The sequence below is a fragment of the Cyanistes caeruleus genome, chromosome 11, assembly GCF_971803275.1.
Source record: "Cyanistes caeruleus chromosome 11, bCyaCae1.hap1.1, whole genome shotgun sequence".
NCBI lineage: Eukaryota > Metazoa > Chordata > Aves > Passeriformes > Paridae > Cyanistes > Cyanistes caeruleus.
In genome coordinates this window covers 14,430,309-14,449,546 of record NC_141711.1, presented here as the reverse complement: position 1 = coordinate 14,449,546, position 19,238 = coordinate 14,430,309, and the positions used below count along the sequence as shown (strand labels likewise).

The 19,238-nt window shown below is 44.2% G+C and overlaps 1 protein-coding gene across 3 annotated transcripts in view; it reads left to right on the top strand.

Moving 5' to 3' along the window:
* DNAH1 (dynein axonemal heavy chain 1) overlaps positions 1-19,238 on the top strand; it is a 71,117-nt gene that overhangs the window by 19,516 nt on the left and 32,363 nt on the right. For all 3 annotated transcript variants that reach the window (XM_086845315.1, XM_086845316.1, XM_086845317.1), the window contains 21 exons: positions 385-467; positions 1,925-2,066; positions 3,152-3,307; positions 4,280-4,478; positions 6,280-6,533; positions 7,435-7,647; positions 8,362-8,526; positions 9,210-9,331; positions 9,879-9,984; positions 11,088-11,267; positions 12,130-12,270; positions 12,889-13,052; positions 13,419-13,532; positions 14,148-14,336; positions 15,305-15,410; positions 16,483-16,596; positions 16,922-17,071; positions 17,555-17,641; positions 17,747-17,933; positions 18,047-18,138; positions 18,629-18,783. In XM_086845315.1, the coding sequence (XP_086701441.1) occupies positions 385-467; positions 1,925-2,066; positions 3,152-3,307; positions 4,280-4,478; positions 6,280-6,533; positions 7,435-7,647; positions 8,362-8,526; positions 9,210-9,331; positions 9,879-9,984; positions 11,088-11,267; positions 12,130-12,270; positions 12,889-13,052; positions 13,419-13,532; positions 14,148-14,336; positions 15,305-15,410; positions 16,483-16,596; positions 16,922-17,071; positions 17,555-17,641; positions 17,747-17,933; positions 18,047-18,138; positions 18,629-18,783 (3,119 nt within the window). The remainder of the gene's footprint in view (positions 1-384; positions 468-1,924; positions 2,067-3,151; positions 3,308-4,279; positions 4,479-6,279; positions 6,534-7,434; positions 7,648-8,361; positions 8,527-9,209; positions 9,332-9,878; positions 9,985-11,087; positions 11,268-12,129; positions 12,271-12,888; positions 13,053-13,418; positions 13,533-14,147; positions 14,337-15,304; positions 15,411-16,482; positions 16,597-16,921; positions 17,072-17,554; positions 17,642-17,746; positions 17,934-18,046; positions 18,139-18,628; positions 18,784-19,238) is intronic.

The following is a 19,238-nucleotide window of genomic DNA, read 5'->3' as shown; positions in this document are numbered from 1 at the left end:
AAGTTATTTGAAGTGTAAGTCTTTTCCCAGCTGAACAAATGGGGAACAAAGGCATCAAGCTGTAAGCTGACTCGTCCATGCCAATGAGGGAACCTGGAGGATAACCTAAAACACTCGATTTCTGTCCAGCGCTTTATCCACTAGGTCACACTTCTTTTCATTCCCATAGAACAGAGGGTGATGATGGCATGATCGTTCACAGAACAAGGGGTTGTAAATCCATTCCCACTGTTCACACAGTACAGAAGCAGCCCACATCACATTAAGCTTGTGTGACTAACGCTCTTCAAAGGCACCTCATGAAAATGAGGTGTACACCAGAGACTTGGAATCAGCATGGTCTAAAGGTGTCTACTTTTTTTCTCTTTCTCTCACCCTGTGCAGCAACTGATTGAGGAAGTCATGGAAGATTACAAGGTCATGGACGACTTCCTTTACAATCTTACTGAAGAAGATTTCACTGACAAGTGAGCACAAGGCATTTCTGCCACTGTCAAAGTGGGACTCTGCAGCAATTACCATTCTCAGTGCTTCGGGGGCCATGTGTCTATCAAGGGCTCCTGCAGAACTTTTAAGTGTCTCTCAGGCTATATGAGCACTGAATTCTTGAAATGAAGTTTGTAGACAAGAAGTGTGGGTTCATGCTGCCTTCTGGCCTGGGGCAAGGCAAACTGGTAGCTATTAACCTGTTTAACATAGTAAAACCCTTTTCTCTGGGTGTTTGGGTTTTTTTGGTTGTTGGTTTGTTGGGTTTTTTTGGGGGGGTGGGGGTGGTTTGAGATATTTTCAAGGTCTCAAAGTGCACCGTTTAGTCTGTGCCTGAAACTAAATGAACAGTTCCAAGATAGGAGCACTCCCAGGGTTTTCTTAAGACTAGAAAAGAATTTGAACCCTTATTATTACTGCAGTTCTTCTCCAAGCATCGTCCTCTTACTTTTATTATTCCGATTGTGGCCTGACTATGCCCCAATCGCAGGGTCAGTTTACAAACACAACTACAAGGCTTCTAAAGCTTGCTCAGCCCAGGAAGCACTTCTCTTACAACATGTACTTGGTCCAATATGTCTGCAACTTGAGTTAGTCTCTGCAGAGTTCTGAAACTAGAAACATGGGGTGCAAGGTGCAAAAACCCCACAGAAGCTGCAGGAAAGCAGCTCAGCCCCAGGCCAGCTTGGAACAGGCGTGGCTGTATTCCCACTGCCCAGACCTGCCATGGGCAGGACAGGTAGGAGATGGCTGCATCCCCAGGTGCTGGGAGAGGTGTGAGCTCCAGTGAGTAATGTGCAAACCTTTACCTGGCATTGCACACAGGCTGAGGGTCCGAGTGGAGGCACTAATGGGTGCCCCCTATGGCTGAGCAAGAACCAAGAAACCTGCCTTAGCGTGAGCAGCCAATTTGTGCAGCCTTTCCTGGATCTACAACACTCTCCCCAGGGCACTCTGCAGAATCCAGGGCTTCCCTGTATCTGGGTTACTCTGGCCCCTCACTGCCCTGCTTAACAGGAGACTGGCTTTTTCAGTAGCCCTGAAAAGCCATAAGCCGAGACTCTGACCCCATTTTTTTTCAGTTCCTTGCAAATACATTCAAAGACAGACATTCCCTCTGGATGCCAACTGTTATTTTGCTGTCTCCTAGCTTTTCAGCAGCGTAGTGGATTTGTTCCTTTTAAAAAGGCCCTCCACTTCTCCCCAGCTCTCTCCAGCTGAATAGCCTAGTCACGAGGACTGCATATCAACAAGACAAGCTGGAAAAAAATGTTTTGTTGAAACCACATGTGTTTCTGTTGTTGTAAAGCCTCCTTGTTTGGTGGGATTTGGCTTTCTCGTTCTGTTATTTTCAGCATTTCAAACATATGCTCAAAAAGCTTGTCTCTTTCTCCTTTTTTTTTTCCCCCATTTGTTTTCTTGTATCATGTGAGTGCAGGTGGACTGCCAGTTACTGGCCAGTGAAAATGTCTATGGACTCAGAGTCCATTCGGCTCCAGCACATAGAGGATGAGGAAAGATTTCGCAAAATGCAGATTGCAGATCAGAAAGAATTTCAAGACCAACTGGAGGAAATGCAGGTATTGAGCCCCTGACAATGAACTGTCCCTAGAAGGGGGTCTTGAAGCTCTTGTGGTCAGCCAGGTGGGGAACTTTCAGAAGAGAGTTTACTCAGATGAGTTTTGAGGTGAATATGTTGTTAGACCAAATATTAACACACCCTCCTTTGGTTTTTTGTTTCCTTTTGATTAAGAGTTTCCTTTTTTGTGTGAAAGGCTCTGCAGAAATACTCATTTTTCATTGAGAAGGTGTTTATACAGTGTTCCAATTCTTGGTGCTCAGGCAACACGGGCACCTCCTTTTTCTTTCTTGTGTACTCAGTTCCCTGCAGAGCATCTCCTGTAATGCGCTGCCATCAAGGGGGAAAATACAGCATTCAGGCATGGAACTCATCTTGTGGGAAAAGACCCTGAAATAAATGCAGACTTTTGGAGCTGAGACACCTCTGATGTCTGCTAAAACAGTCTGAGTTTTATTTTTTCCTCAGAAAGTCTTTTAATTCAGGGGAAAAAAGCCATTTTAGAAAGGTGGAATCACTGACCTAGATTTTCTTGGAAACAGGTTCCCAAAATGATAATACTCAACACTGGATCAAAAAACCCAAACAAATAAAAACAAACCCACACAAAATACCAAAGCAAGATCCAAGTCAAACAAACAAACCCAAGCTACTGAAACAAAACACAAAATTTATTAGAGAAGCTCTAGATATGTGTTGTTAAACAATGCTTGGAAACACACTGAGTGACTAGTAGAGCTATCATTTGCACTTTACTGGTTCTGTAACAAATATCAGTATAAATTCAGCATCAAATTTGGGCACAGACTTACTGTTCCTATTCTTTGGGCATTTAACTATTGTCACAAAGAAGACAAGCAACTGGTCATCACATTTACAGTTTCTTCCACCTCACCAGTGGTTATTGCTTCTCCTCACCACTTTCATCATGGTCTAAACAGAAGTGAACTTGGTTTGGAGGAGATGAAATCATAAGCATAAAAATCTTGCCCTTGAATGTAACAAAGAGCACACCAGGAAGCTGATATCTCTAGAAGCAGCACTCTGCTTCAGAATCCAAATTTATGCCTGCCTTTTCTCTTCCAGCTGACTGTAGGTGGATTTTCCGTCCAGTCAGACGTTAACCAAGCCCATGAGCTGGCTGAAGATGCAAGGGATGTCCGGAAGAAGCAGAAGGAGCTTCAGGAAATGGCAGTTCTCTACAACAACAGGGAAAGACTCTTTGGCATCAGAGTTACTGATGTAAGTGTCAGGTCCTGTACCTACAGGACTCTGATCTTTGTTGGGATTTCTAGGCAGCAGGTAGAGCAAATAATGAGATGTAGTTCCTCAGGAAGGAATCCTTCATGCTGTTTTGGTTTATCTGTGGAACTGCTCCTCAGTGCTGTAGATTGACTACACTGCTTCATTGCTCCACTGGGCTGCAGAAGAGCTGATCCCAGGCAAACGTGGAAGGTTCATCAGGATCTGATATTTCCACTTCTGTGAGAGACTTTGGATACCCACAGTGAGATCTGAGGGATGTTCATGAGGAGAAATTGGCTGGGGAAGGTGTTGAAGCAGCAGTTGCATCTATTTCTCTAAGGCTGTTGCTGCAGGTCTATAGGTGTGAATGCGAGTGGTTGCATAGTGGGTGCTGGCAGCTGGCTGGGCTTGGAGCGTGGTGTTCTCCTAAAGCAACAGTTTATATAGTTGCAAACACTCATTTGCTTGTAGCTGCTCAGCTGCCAATGAGTCATTGTCATCCACATCCAGCCAAGCCTGGCTGCAGACCAGAAGTGGAGTTCACATGATGATCCTTTCCTACCCTTCAGTCTTCTGAAGTGGTTACTTCTTCCCTGTAAGAAGCCAAGTTTCGATATGATGTGTGGTGTGTGCTTTCACTGATGGTGTATGGCCTGTCCGTCAAAATCTCCTCATTCTGCAGGAGAGCTTCGTAGAGGCAAGTGGAAAGAGTGCTTTCCATGCCACACACATGGTGCAGGCACAGCTCCACTGGATGTATATTGTTTTTTGCTGGTTTCTCTCCCTTGGAATACATACTGCTGGCCCAGGAGAAGGTAGTCTGATATATCCTCCTGGAATACATGTTTTCTCATTGCTGGCTTCAGATTCAAAAAATAGGTGGTTTTTTTGGCCTTTTGACATGTAAGCTGTTGTTTGGACCTGAATACACTTGTTGCTTATGTTGTTTTTCATCTCTTTCTAAAAAAGTACAGTGGGGTGTCCAGGATGATTAAGGAGTTCCAGCCATACTATGATCTCTGGACTACAGTGTCAGACTGGATAAAGTGGAACGAGAGCTGGATGAATGATTCTCTCCTTAAAATTGAGGCAGAGGAGCTAGAAAAGAATGTCAATGACTCTGTTAAGACCATGCAGAGATGTGTGAAGCAGTTCAAGGATTCACCAGGTAGATGCACAGTCTGGGGAAAGGAAGTTGGTGCATATCAGCATTTTGATGTGAGGCATGTCACAGAGTGCTCTAAACAGGGATTGTGGGGATGTCACACATGTATTAGAGACAGCTGGGAAAATGCTAGCAAAGTTATTTTCCGCTTTTTTTTCCTGGAACTATGATGATTCACATCTAGATACTAGTTAGATGCTTGAAGCACCAGCCTCCCTCTGATGCTGCGGTTAGCATTTACTCAAATATATATATATAGATGAAGATACACATATAAATATAGATATATAGATATATATAGTGCAATAATTCAGGCTAGTCACAGAGAGTTACTATATAGCCCACTGGCTAGACATGTGGGTTTAAGCCCTTGTGCAAGTCAGGAAGCAAGGGAACTTGAATCTGGGTCTTGCAGGTGCTGTTTTCTTGGCCAATCTTGTTTTCTTTATTGGCCAGTGCATTTAATGGCAAGCCAGAAGAGGTTTTGATTTTGTTATGAATAAAATGAAATTATCTCTGCAATATAATAACAATTTTCCTTCTTGCCTGAATGTGTGTGAAGTTTAGATGATTGTGCTCAGCCCTTGCAATTCACATGAAGGTCTTTTGACCATTTCTCCTAATAAAGCTGAAACTGAGACTTCGGTTGTAGCTTAACTTGCCATTCCTTGATTCTCAGAGATGTGTTGGTCATTCTTTAGAGAGAATTCTAAAATCTCCTGCCAGATGGCTTAGATTGAAATATAGTTTTGCTGTGGGTGATTTTTGATTCATCCTTTTAAACTTGAACTTGCTCTTAAACAATGCCATGAATCAGCCCCAATGGAGGAGGTGATGAGTGGATGCGTGAGTAACTATGAATCACTATGATAAACAGAAATACTAAGAATACCTGCTTATGTTCATTGCAGTATTATCTGGTGCCTGGTATTATTTAATACAAACATATTTGTTTTGTCCTTGAGTCTGGCTTGCCTTTGCATATCCCCAGCAGAGAGCGCGAGGTGGTCCCATCTTTGCTGTGAGCGCGCAGTGCAGCTATGCAGGTGCAATAAAAGGAGGCACATGCTGAAGCCAGATTTCAGAAAGGAAGCAAGTCCCATGTTCTTTACCTACCCCTTGTTTTACTCACAGAGTAGCACAAGCTGAAAAAAAAGGGAGGATGTGAACAGTGCAGAGACTTTCTAGGATTCCCCCAGAGAGAAAAGCCCTTTCCCTCACTTTGTCCTTCATATGAGGCAGAAGTACGATTGTCTTAGTAGGCTGGCAGGGCCTGTTCTGCACACTTTCCCTTTCCAGACTGGGGTCCCAGCCTGCTTCTAACTCCTTGGTGTCCATCTTCTATTGAGGATGATGTTAGCTGTGGTGTGAGATAAATTAAAATGAAGTTTTGTTAAGAAATGAGTATCTTGAAATGATGACTGAGACTTGCAAAATATCTACTGGCAGATGATCATGCTTTAGTCCATATTAAGAAGTTAAATTTGTCTGCCTCTCTTCATCTGGTGAGCTCTAGCCTAAGGCACACTTCTGCTTAGCATGGGCTTGCCTGTAACAAGCTTTTGATAACAGGCAGATCTGCTTCTTGGGAGCGGGCTTGAATCCTGGCTTAGTGGCCATGTAGAGAGAGCCTTCACATCCTCCTTACTTTAACCTGCATTTTCCAGTGCTCTCTCCTGCTGCTTACCTACCCCATACCATGTGACTACATACACACCAGGCTTTAGCCAGCTTCTAGGAGTTGCTTAAGGCAGCTTCCTCACACACTGTTTTGCTGATGTTGTTCTGTTTTTCTCCCTGAAAGACTGCCAGAGCGTCGCCATGAGCTTTCGCGACAAGATGGATGATTTCAAGCAGTACGTGCCCTTAATTCAAGGGCTGCGCAATCCTGGGATGAGGAGTCGGCACTGGGAGATGCTGTCAAACCAGGTTAAGGCCGGTGTCGAGCTGGAGCCCAGCATGACATTTGGTCGCTGCCTGGAACTGAACCTGCAGGACCACATGGAGAGTGTTCTCAAAGTAGCTGAGACAGCCAGCAAGGAGTACGCCATCGAAAATGTGAGAAGAGAGGACTTGTTGTGTCGCTGCTTGCTTCTCAAATAGGTTTCTGTTGAGCAGGCAGTCATTGCCTTGGGTGATGTTCCTGTTGTCCCAGAGCATTAGACACATTCTGCAGCACAAGTAAGAAGGTTGCTGTTGCTGTCCTTACAGAAGGGAGCAGTGGCCACACAACTGGGTTCACACAGTAGAAGAACTTATTCTGTCTTGTGTAGAATTTCAATTGTGGCATTAACAGCTCTGGCTTATGGTTATGTTGATCCACTGCTTGGATCTCATTCTGCACTGTGGGATTAGTGACTGGTTAAGTTAAAATAAATTGATTGTCTGCACTCTGCCATTCAAATGTTATGTCAGGGGGATTAGGGATTGGGAATGGGGATGGCAAATCCTTTAAACCAGTAAACGTGCCGGGAAACCTTTCTGGCTCTGGAGATTCATAGATTAGATGGTCTTTCAGCTTCAGTTCATCAGTTCAGATGTGATCTAAGATGGTCTTGACCTTCTGGCAGCTCTTGTTCTCTGAAATCTCAGGCAAGTTCCCAATGGATAGTTCCCCTTTTGACAAAGCTGTCATTAATCATAGTCATTAACAATCCCTTTGCTGGCAGCCTCTGTGCATCTAGAGCATAAACAGGCCTGGAGGTGAAATTGCCATTTTTTCCCCTCAAGGTGTTTGTTTCAGCACTGGTGTTGAGGTGTTGAACCTGTGGGCAATGCAGAGGAAATGTGCTGTTGCTGACTGTATCTTGCATAAAACACACAGCTGCAGTTTCCAGTGGAATCCAAGAGCAAAAATCTGTCATTTTCTAGAGAGTGGCCTTAAGAAAGTTGTGGAAGCTGGCATAACCATTTGTACAGGTTGTATCTGAAAATTAAATTACTTGTCCCTCTGTTCCAGGCACTCAACAAGATAGAGATGGAATGGAAATCTGTTTCATTCATTGTGACGCTTTACAAAAACACAAAAACCTATATTCTGAAAAGCACCGATGACATTTCTCAGCTCCTAGATGATCATATTGTCCTGGTTCAGAGCATGTCTTTCTCACCCTTCAAGAAACCTTTTGAGGAAAGGATGAACTTGTGGGAAACTAAGCTGAAGATGACACAGGTACTGATTTTTAGCCACACACGTGTGGTGAAGACAGGCAGCTGGGTTGTGCTGCCATGCTTGAATATGGACACTGTGCAGTTGCTGCTGGGAACTGGAAGGGCAATTATCAAGAGAGTATCAGTCTTTAGGGAAGAATAGGGCCTGTGGAAGCCCTCTGACTCAAGGAAAGTAATTCTGCCCTTTTGCTGCCTATTGCAACATGTTTTGGTGGGGCCCGAACTTGCCTATTGCTGTGAATAGTGTTACTGGTCTCTCTAATCATACTGTACTGAGTGGACCTCACAGATTCCTACAGGCCCTGTGAAATCCATGCTAATCATCCACATCTCGGTGGAGGAAAGCAGGTGTAGGAAGACTGCTGTTTAAGCAGGATCTGGTAGACTGTGCCAGCACTTGCTCATCAAACCAGGAGCTCCCAGCAGGACTCTGACAGCAAAATAGCAGTGCTGCAGGAGAAAAGTTACAAAACTTTTGAAAAGGGGAGGGCTAGGAAGTTGTTAATTATTTGGAAAGGAAATTGCAGTTCCTGATCCTGTAGGTAGATTTTAGAAATATGGAAAGTGTAAGTGCAGCATCACCTCTTTTTTTTTTTTTTTTTCATTTTTTTTCCCTTTCTTGTTTTTTTAAACATGTTCTGGTGCGCAGTTTGGATGGTTTTGTTGAACAGGTTCATAGCATGGTGTCCTGATATGCTTTTCTGCTTCTCACTAGGATGTCCTAGAGGAGTGGCTGAACTGTCAGCGCTCTTGGCTCTACTTGGAGCCAATCTTTAGCTCAGAGGACATCAAAAGACAGCTCCCAGTGGAAAGCCAGCGCTACAACACCGTGGATAAGGATTGGAGGCATGTCATGAAGAAAGCCAATGCAAACCCTGAGGTATGTGCCCTGATGAAAGCCAGTGCAGGTATCTCAAACACCTTGAAGCTGTGCTCACGCAAGGACTGTGTCTTTGAGTCACTGTTTTATTAATGGTGTGGACATAAGCAGCACTGTATTAACCGTGTAGCCTTGTACAGGGCATTGTGCTGGGTTTCTTTTCTTGGAATTTGGCCTTTTTTTCTCGTGCCTGGATGGACAGAGCCATTCTCATACCACTTTGGTAGTGCCTTCCACCAAAGTCTCCACCCCACCAGATTCCTCCTCCTCTACACACAGACACCCTGCCTCCTATGACTCTTGTAACATGCTGTGGTTGTAATCAATCCTCCCTCAAGACTGGTTCTCTTTTAGAACCATTATTTTTGCCTATTTTTTGTGTCCTGATGGTAGTGCTCTGCTCTCTTCTGTTATCCATTCTCCATTTCCCAGAACTCCTTCATCACTTGAATTCCGTATTAAAAATGCTGGTATTTAGGGGAACCCAGAAATGCTTGTCTCCATAAGGGCTGTTTACCCTGCTTTCCCACAAAGCTTACACCTCTCCAGATCCCTGAGAATTCCTGCAAATGAGTCATTTAAATCCTGTCAGTAACATCACTGGGCAACCCAATTATCTCCACTGCCTTATCTCCCACATGCTCAGAATACTGATGCTTCCTCTGTTACACATTTTGTTGTAGGTGATTACTTTGTGCCCTGATCCAGAGCTACTGGAGAAGCTGCAAAATTGTAACAAACTACTTGAACTTGTGCAGAAAGGACTGAGTGAATATCTGGAGACAAAGAGAAGCGCTTTTCCCAGGTAACCCCAAGTTTCACAGGGGTAGATCGCACTCCCTGTTTCAGCAAATATGAGAGGCTCACTGCAGTTTATTCTGCCAAGAAAGAGCAAAACCACCTAAGCTTAGGATTTATTCATGGCCTGCAAACATAAGCAAAGCTGTGCCTTTCAATGCTGCCATCTGATGGGGAGAAAACAGGCACACACAAATGTGGTGAGTTAAGGGCAGTCTGATAGCATCGTTGCATATCTGTGCCTCAGGATTTATGTAGAAAGGGTGGGGTAAAATTAAAACCTCCAAGTAACTTCTATTCCTGAAGGAACACTTATATTCTTTTAATTTAAACCCTCTTTGCTTGGAAATAACTGACTTCTGCAGAGGGAGAAGTCTGTCTCTACAAAAAGGGAGATGGCTGGATGGTGGCTGCTCATCTACACAAATACAAAGAGATCAGTGAGCAGTCAGAAATAGTTTCTTTCGCAAAAGGCTTGTTCCCCATCATGCCAGGACTTAGCCCTTGCTGCTGCAGTAAACAGAGCCTCTCCTCACACCTCTCTCTGTTTGTAGGTTCTACTTCCTATCAGATGATGAGCTGCTGGAAATACTGTCTCAGACAAAAGACCCCACTGCTGTACAACCTCACCTCCACAAGTGCTTTGAGAACATTGCGCGGGTAGGCAAAGCAAGCACACTAGTGGCTTGGCCTACCTTTGGAAAGCTGTGTCATGGGAATTTGGAGGCATTGTGGGGTCTGGAGGAATGTTCACATTCTGCTGTGTGGAAATGTATCTCCTGGGAAGCTGTAACTGTACATAAGCATTGGAAAGTGCTGCCTGTCCTGAAGTGGGATTCCAGCAACCTCACTTCAGACATCTCAAAGCCAGGCATCTGCCCATGACCTGAGTGCCCTTAGTTGTCCTTCAGACAAATGGGGGAAAATAGGCACCTGCAAAAGTTGACTTAGAGAAATTCACTTAAATATCCGTTCTAGGAGGAGAGGACACTCCCTCTGGAGATGTGTGTCCATCTCACCACGAAGGCCAGGAGAAATAGCTCTGACTTAGCTTTCTACTCACAGGCACCTTGTTAGGATGGAATCCCACTCCTGCTGACAGCCCCAGAAGGGACAAAGACTGAACAAGCCTGAGCTGAATTAAGTTTCTGCCTTCATCCCTTCCTAGGAGCTGGAGTTAACCCGGCTATTTTTCCTCTTTGTTATTCCTAATAGACTTCAGACTCCATAGCTAGTCACAGCTCGAACCACCACAGTACTCAGACAGTAAAACCAATCTCCTAGTCATTAGTTTGGAAAAATAGAAAGGAAATTGAACTGGAAACCTGGTGCAAAGCCATTGGAATAAATAAGGGGACTTTCAGTGTTATGCTGGGGCACCAGAGAAGCTGTTAAAATTTTACTCTTAAAACCAGGCACTGTGACATCAAGGGAAATGATTTGAATCTACAGAATTGAGCGGGAGTCAAGGGTCTGAATCCTAGACAGGCGATGAGAAATGTTCATCCTACCTATAATTTGATTTGCTTCACTCAAGTCACAAGCTATGTGAATCTCTTGTTTTCATACAATCATTTTCCATTATTTGGAGAGGTCATTTTGCACGTCTGTCGCCCACTTTATTATCACTACTGGCAACCAAGTTTGGCACCAGGTTTATAATGAGCAAACACTGGTATAGACTGGCTGTCCCCCAGGGGCAGGAAGGCAGGGATAGAAAAGAAATCCTCCACTCATATCTCCTGTTGTGCTTCTTCCATTAGCTGAAATTCCAGGAAGACCTGCAGATCACACACATGTACTCTGGTGAAGGAGAAGAGGTGAAGCTGTTTACTGCCATCCGTCCCAGTGAGAATGTGGAGGACTGGCTGCTGGAAGTGGAGAAATCCATGAAGGCCAGTGTTCGGGACAACATAGAAAAATCAATTGGTGTTTATCCAGAGGTAAGAGTTTTATCACAGACTGGCAGCTCTCTGATATGTTGGTTTCAGGCTTGCCATAGAGGTCACCAGAGATGGGGCTGATGAACTTCTACAAGAATATTCTATTCTATTCCACTTTCAAAACACAGCCTTTAATACAGTTTAGCGCCTGTAAGTGCAGAATGGGCAGCTGGACAAGAAGCTAATGGTCCAGCAGAATGCAAACCCTGCACACTCCCTCAACAGCTTTCCTACAGCCTAAAACAACCCTGTATGAATCCATGTCTGTTCATCTCCCCAGACTACTTCCTCCTTGTAAGGATCTTCTGCTTCAGCTCTCATGTCTCACAGTGAGCTAGGGGCTGGTGAAAGTAATCAAGGCACATGAACTGTTGGTTTCAGTCAGTGCATAGGGGATATATCTTGGCTCTGGTTTCTGTATAAAAGCTATGCTGGTGCAAAACTGAAATTTCTAATATAGGTAAGGAGAAAGGCTGAAAAATAAAGAAGCCTTGGCTGTATCTGTTACGTTTTCTTATTCAGACTGAAAATTTGAAAGTAAGAAAGTTAGAACAAGCCAGAGGAGGGGAAATATTCTTTTGAGTCTCATAGATTCCTGCTCTTCACCTGCTGCTGGTTACTTGTAACTGGTTACTGCAGGTGGCATAGTGGAGAGAAGGTGCCTGCTGTACCCGGTGCCTGAAGACAATTTCTTCATAGCAGCTGGAGGGGAAAGAAAAGGAAAGCCTCTTAAACAAGAATCCAGTGCTTATTTGTTAATCATGCATCTCAGAGCAAGAGGACATAGAAATAAATAAACAAATAAATAAATGTCTTACCACCTTTTTTCCCCTTTCTCACACCTGTTTTTTCCTATTTTAAGACTCCACGTACCGCATGGGTCTTGCAATGGCCTGGCCAAGTGGTCATTGCTGGCTGCCAGATTTTCTGGACAAAGGAAGTGTCTGAAGCTCTGGAAGCTGGAGATTTGTCCAGCAGGCTTTACCCACAGCTGAGTGCTCAGGTATGAAAATGAATGGAATGGTGAGATTTTGCCAGATGGAGACTTTTCAATCATCAGACCACAGACAAGTTATAAATACAGCCAGGACAATACTGTTGGGGAAACAGAGACACGGTTTTGCATAGCACTGTTCAAAACAGGTGATAAACCAGGTTGTCTTCTCAATTATTAGGGTATTTGTCATAATAAACCTCAAATAATACACAGGATTGATAATATGATCACCACCTGAACACTATAACAAGGTGAAAGATAACTTCTCCAGGGTTACTCAGGAAGCCAAAGGTGAAGAACTGAAATGATGGACAGTGGAGGAAACTGCATCCTTCATATCAGTTCTGTGCATCTAATCCCACCTAATACCTGAGAGTTATTAGCTCTGGACTTCATGGTGGCTCTAACTCTTTCTTTTCACCTGAACATGGTAATGGTGTAGGCAAAACTCAGCTCTGAGCCAGCCCTGAATAGCATTTGCTTTCTGAGCAGTCATTTGTGCTTCTGACAAGAGAAGAGAGAGAAGTTGCTTGAGTACAGAATAGACTTAGCATGCCCTGAGTTTGATTGCATTGCGTTGGTACAGAGTGGATTGCTTCAGGGTACTTTCCTTTCCTTCCCCAGCTGGCAGATTTGGTGGCCCTGGTCCGTGGGAGACTGTCCAAGATGCAGCGAGCAGTGCTGTCAGCTCTTATTGTGATCGAGGTCCATGCCAAGGATGTTGCAGCAAAGCTAGTTGAGGAGAATGTAACAAGCATGAATGATTTTGAGTGGATCTCCCAGCTCAGGTTAGAGAGCACAACTCAGCTGGCCTCCCTGGTCAGTCTGCATTCTCCTTACCCATCAGCTGTGTCCATGACAAATGGAAACAGGAGTTTGAGACAGATCTAAGTTTTGATGGCATCCTCTTTGGCAATAAAAACTAACCCATACCGTGATGTTTCACTGTGTAAGGCCGTGCTTCTGCCCAAGGGGTGCAATGCTTGATCCCAGGTCCTGTGAGAACTCCTGTCCACCCTGTTGTGTCACTTTATCCTTTCTGCTCTTGAGAGGGAAATCCCTTGACATACAGGTCTCCAAACCTGTAATCTCGTAAGCTGTTTTGTCTGCCAGGCAGTGTTTGTCTTTCTGATGTCATGTTCACTCACCATTAGATACTACTGGACAAGGGATGACCTGTACATCAGAGCAGTCAATGCTGAGTTTCTCTATGGCTATGAGTATCTGGGGAACACTGGCCGTCTGGTTATCACACCCCTCACTGACAGGTAAAGACATTGTTTTCTGGGTAACAAACGCGCCTTTGTTCTCTTTTCTTTATTGTTTTTTCTTCTGGATGAACAGGATTAAACAAAGGATCTGACCATGCAGGTCCTACATCTTAATGTATGTAAATAGAATCCATTTGTACAGTAAAGGACTACCTGAGACAAGTGCACTGGAGCACCCTGGCATTGGTTGCTACTGTATTCCTAGTGATCAGTGCTCAGACTGATTGCTTTCACTCTCCTAATTCTTAGTGTAGTGCTCTCAAATAAAATGCCCACCTGATAGCTAAGGAGCTCTTCTAGAAACCAGAAGGTAGCAGCTAGTACTCTAGAATATGCAGCAGAAATAATAGTTTTACCCTTTTGTAACTGTCCTTTTTCTACAGAATGAATTTGTAGCCAGTGGCAGAAGGATTTATCCATGCAGGCCCCCATGAATACTAATCAAGGCCACATAGCTCTAACTCCCTTGCAGAATGCTGCATATCTAAGCAGTTTTGTAGAATAATGAATGTGGATTCCTCCTTGTCTCCAGCTGGATAGATCATATGTCTCTTTGCTGAAATCAGTAGTACAAATGCTTTTTTTCATCATCTGGTCTCTTCTTTGTTGTAGGTGTTATCTGACACTTACAGGAGCTCTGCACCTGAAATTTGGAGGAGCACCTGCAGGACCAGCAGGAACAGGCAAAACAGAAACAACAAAAGACTTAGGCAAAGCACTGGCAATCCAAACTGTAGTGTTCAACTGCTCTGACCAACTCGACTTTATGGCAATGGGCAAGTTTTTTAAGGGACTAGCCAGGTACAGTGAAATGCTGAGTGTCATTATTGAGGGATGCCCTAGCAAGGGGGTTACTGAGTTCCAGAATGAGCAAGGTTACAATATTCCAGCCAGAAAGGAGGAACAGTTGATCCAATTAAAAAAAAAAAAAAAAAGAGAGATAAAAGGAGATCCTTGTTCATTTACGGCAAAATTAAAATGCTTTGCACTAATCCACAATATACTAATCCACCTGTGCAAATGTTTGCAGCTTTGGCCTTTATTTTAATATCATCCATGTTGGACTGAGATTCAGCCCACAAGCTGCTTAATCTTAAGAAGAAGAGAATCTGCTGAGAGTATTCAAAATTGAGCAGCCAAGAGAGACTGCTCTAAGCCCTGAGGGATCCTCTCAGAGAGGCTTCTCTCTTCTCTACATTTCAAACAGAGCTGGTCCAATTAGTCTGTTGCACACTGGTGAATCTGAATTAGTTACTCCAACAAAGGCTGATATTCTTTTCTCAGATGTTTTCTTTGTAAGTAATTTAACTTCTTTCTTAAGCCATGCCTTGTGGGAAGATCACCTTCCTCATATGCATGCTTCCACCTTTATATTTTCAGAGTTTTCCAAACTCTGAAAAATGGACTTAACCGTTGTATAAACTGCATCTGCTACACTTACAGCTCAGGTACAAACCAGGAATTCAACATGACACCACTTTAAAGCTGAAATCTGTAACAGGGAGAATTTGTCCCAAGCTCTAGGATAAGATACTGCCATGGGCAGTCATCACATGGCCTGTGATACAGTCAGGGTGTCCACTGAACCAGGACACAGTGGCTGTGTCACTTTGCCATGGGACATCAGGGCCCTTTTGTGTTCACTTCTGGTCTCTGTTATGCCTACCCAGTATGTGGACATAAAACTTCTGGCTATAGCTGAACTTTTGACTGCAAGATTGCTCCTGTATGGTGCTCCTGACTCCCTTCATTCTTCCTTCCTTGACCAGCTCTGGTGCCTGGGCTTGCTTCGATGAGTTCAACCGCATCGATATCGAGGTGCTTTCAGTGGTGGCCCAGCAGATCACAACCATCCAGAAAGCCCAGCAGCAGAGGGTATGTAAGGAACATGTGGATGCAAAGGCAGGCAAAAAAATCTCCACTTGAGCTAGTTCAGGCAAGTCCTTGTCTCTGCACAAACCCTCAAGCTTCACTTCTCAGGGGCAACTTGAACAGACATCCTTGAGGAGAGGTTTGAACAATGTCCTAACTGTGGGACATCATACCTATGCATTACAGTCAACATCCTCAGGGGAATTTTTAACTTCACCCAAGCCTATGCTGCCAGAGTTGCCCACACTCTCACAGGCTGAAAGTACCTCTCAGCTCGACCTGTAGTGCCAGCAGACTTTGGTGTGGGAGACGCTCTGATACAGATCCACTGAGCCGATCAAAATTGGAGCTGTGATAAAGGCTGTCAGTGTTCTGACATGAGTTGCTTAACACCAAATTTGTCTAAATGTGTTAACCAAGCTTTGGTGGATTCACAAAACCCACTATGTGCAGAAAAACACATACTCGTGCACACAGAGTTGCATTGTAATTGTTGTGAATTGTTTGCTTTAATGGAGATTCAGCTGTCAGCCAGTCTAGCAGCCAGCCTCTGCTTTGTTCTCTGGAGGCCCAGAAGGGTTAAGACCTGAATCTCCTTGACTTTGGCTTGGAATTAGAAACTTGCTCTCCATAAATTCTTCTGCATTACTTTATCCCCCATCTGAAATTACTACCTACACAGCTTTAAAAAGGATTTAGGTTTCTCTTTGCCCTCTTTCCAATGAATTCATTCAGGTCTGATCTCTAGTGCAAAATAAATGGCAAGACGTTTGTTTACAGCTGAAGGGATAAAAGTCTGTTCAAGAGTTAAAAAAAAAAAAAAAGAAAAGAAAAGTTAACCCATCAGTAAATCTTCCACAACCCCAGTCTTTTGTACAGGGAGAAATACTGCTGGTAATACTGGGCTCCTGCAGTGGGACCAGATTGAGTCACTACTGTTGTGGGCAGCTGTGTGTGTTTGTGCTTTATAATTTAACAGCTAAAAGCTATTGTTCTCTTGGAAGATTCTGCTACATTACTCAGTTTGCAGGTCAGGCTCTGTTCTTCGAGGATGATCATATTTTTAATTTTCTAGGTGGAAACCTTCATATTTGAAGGCACAGAGATCCCACTGGTCCCATCCTGTGCAGTCTTCATCACAATGAACCCAGGGTACGCTGGGCGCACTGAACTGCCTGATAACCTGAAGGTAAGGAGGGCAGGCTACACAGACAGAAGGAGGGGCAATAAAGGTGCTGGATGCTACCTGGACCCACCAGTGTGTCCATGACAAGAGTTAGGGTGTGATGCTTTTGGAGAGTCTACAGGATCACTTTGAGACTTGAACCACATGTGTAAGGAAAGGGCATTGTTCAGATTGCAGTCTGCAGGGATGCTACAGTGACAGGTGCCACACACACTCCTGTTGTGTCCTCTAAACAGTCTGGAATGGATACTCAGCCTTTCCAATTTGCTGGGAAAAAAAGAAAGAAATGACAGTGTTCTGGACATTGTGTTGGATCTGTATGTTCCAGGCTCTCTTTCGTCCTGTGGCTATGATGGTCCCAGATTACTCCATGATTGCTGAGATCTCACTCTACTCCTTTGGGTTTAATGAAGCCAAAATCCTTGCAAAGAAGATCACCACAACATTCAAACTACTGTCAGAACAGCTCAGCGCCCAGGTAGATGCCTTCATGTCCATGAATGCTTTCTAAATGTGAGACTTACTCAGCCCAGGCATGAAGTACCTGGATGGTTTTCTTGGTGCCTTGTGATAGCATATCTCATAAAGGTCACTACACCCATTCTTCATCTTTCTTCATTCTTTCTAATTCTCCTTTCTGCTCCTGTGGCTGGACTTGCATTCACCTTAAATCCTCTTTAGGATTACAGTGGCAGGACAGTTGAGCCAAACAGCCTTTTCCTTCCATGTAGGATTTTTCATTGTGCACTTACTCTCATCTTCCTCAATTCATAGACTGTACAGCTGAGGACTAATTAGTTGTTTGAAGGATACTGACAATAGAGTTGGCTAAAGGAGGAATTGTTCTGAAGGCATAACTCTTTAATTTTTCTTTTCTTGCCTGCTGAGTGCATGCCTAAGCTTACTTTTATAGGTGGTGCTCCTCTATCTGACAACATAGGTTCCTCTGTGCCTTTTTCAGGACCACTATGACTTTGGGATGAGAGCTGTGAAGACTGTCATCTCAACAGCTGGCAATCTCAAAAGAGAGAATCCTGATATGGATGAGGTAAATGTGTTTGTACTTCACGCTGACATAGACTCATGGGGCCTTTTCTGCAGCCTCATACAAGAGGAATGATCTCTGAAGTCCTGAGTTCTTAAATCTGTGCAGGAGCTGATCTGCCTGCGAGCTATTAGGGATGCCAACGTACCCAAATTCCTGCAGGATGACCTCAAGCTCTTCAATGGTATTGTCTCAGATTTATTTCCAAATATCAAAGAAACACCTATTGATTATGGCATCCTGGAAGAAGCCATCCGCAAATCCTGCATCCAGGCAAATCTGAAGGATGTTGATGGTGAGGGGAAAGGCTTTCCACAAGCTCCATCTGGACCTGGGCTTTTAGTCCAGCATGCTGCCCTAGGAAAGAGATGTGTTCCCAGACCCACTCTGCATCATCTTCCTGTACAGGTTTTGTGACTAAATGCATCCAACTGTATGAGACCACTGTGGTTCGTCACGGCCTGATGCTGGTGGGACCAACAGGTTCTGGGAAGACAAAGGTATGGGTGAGACACTGTGTTGGCCCCAGCAAACCGTCACCTACCTAGTGCTGCAGAGGGTTAAGTTTCAGAGAAGACCCATACTGGCATTTAAAGCTTTTCTCAGATAGAAGTCAGGGCACAAAGATGCTGCCTGTTAGTAATTATGTATAGTCATGGGGAAGTATATTACTGGTTCACTTTTGAGCTGTGAGATTAGACTGAGGCTTATTAGTTGTGCTGCAGATTTCTAAGGCTTGAGACATCCTTGGACCTCTCTAGGTGCTTCAGGCCTCTTGCACAGATCTAACTTCCTCCTCCCCTGCATATAGAGTGCTTAATTTCTGTGCTTTTATTTCAGCCAGGCATCTCTGTACCTTATAATACCTCTGATATTACCCTTCACTATGTCTCTTTTCTCACTGCATTTGAATGCAATTGCTGTGAGAGCAAGTGCCTTTGTCGTTCTGGAGCCATGGCAGTTAACTTTCTGGCTGTCCTGCTTTTGCAGAGTTATGAAGTCCTGGCAGCTGCAATGACATCACTGAAAGGTCAGCCTGCAGCCAGCGGTGGGAATTACGAAGCAGTCCGCTACTTTGTGCTGAATCCCAAATCCATCACAATGGGCCAGCTTTATGGAGAGTTCAACTTGCTAACGCATGAATGGTAAAGTACAAAACCTCCTTTCCTTTCTTCCAGACAGAAAACACATTTCTGGTGTTGAGCATCCTCTCTTCAAGGCTGAGAAGCGTTTGGGGTGATGGCACAGAACCAGAAGCGATCAAGACCATATCCCTACCAAGCTACAGCAGCCAGTCACAGCGATTTAAGCTGACATCCCTCATTGTGCACTTGGCCTGTCTGCCAGCACATGCCCAGACAGTTCCTGCAGCTCAGCTCGCAGCATTAACTGCAGAACAATCATTTAATAGCTTTGGAGCACATGCCCCTGCTCCTAAGATACAGCAGCTTAAAAATACTTGCTTTGCTTCTGAAGAAAAGTGACCTCTGTACTGTGCACTTGAATTGTTCTGTATAAATACTCTGGTATCCTTGAGTGATGAGGAATGACTTTGAGGCAGAAAGACGGATTTCATTCCCGTTGCCAGGGCTCCTGCTTG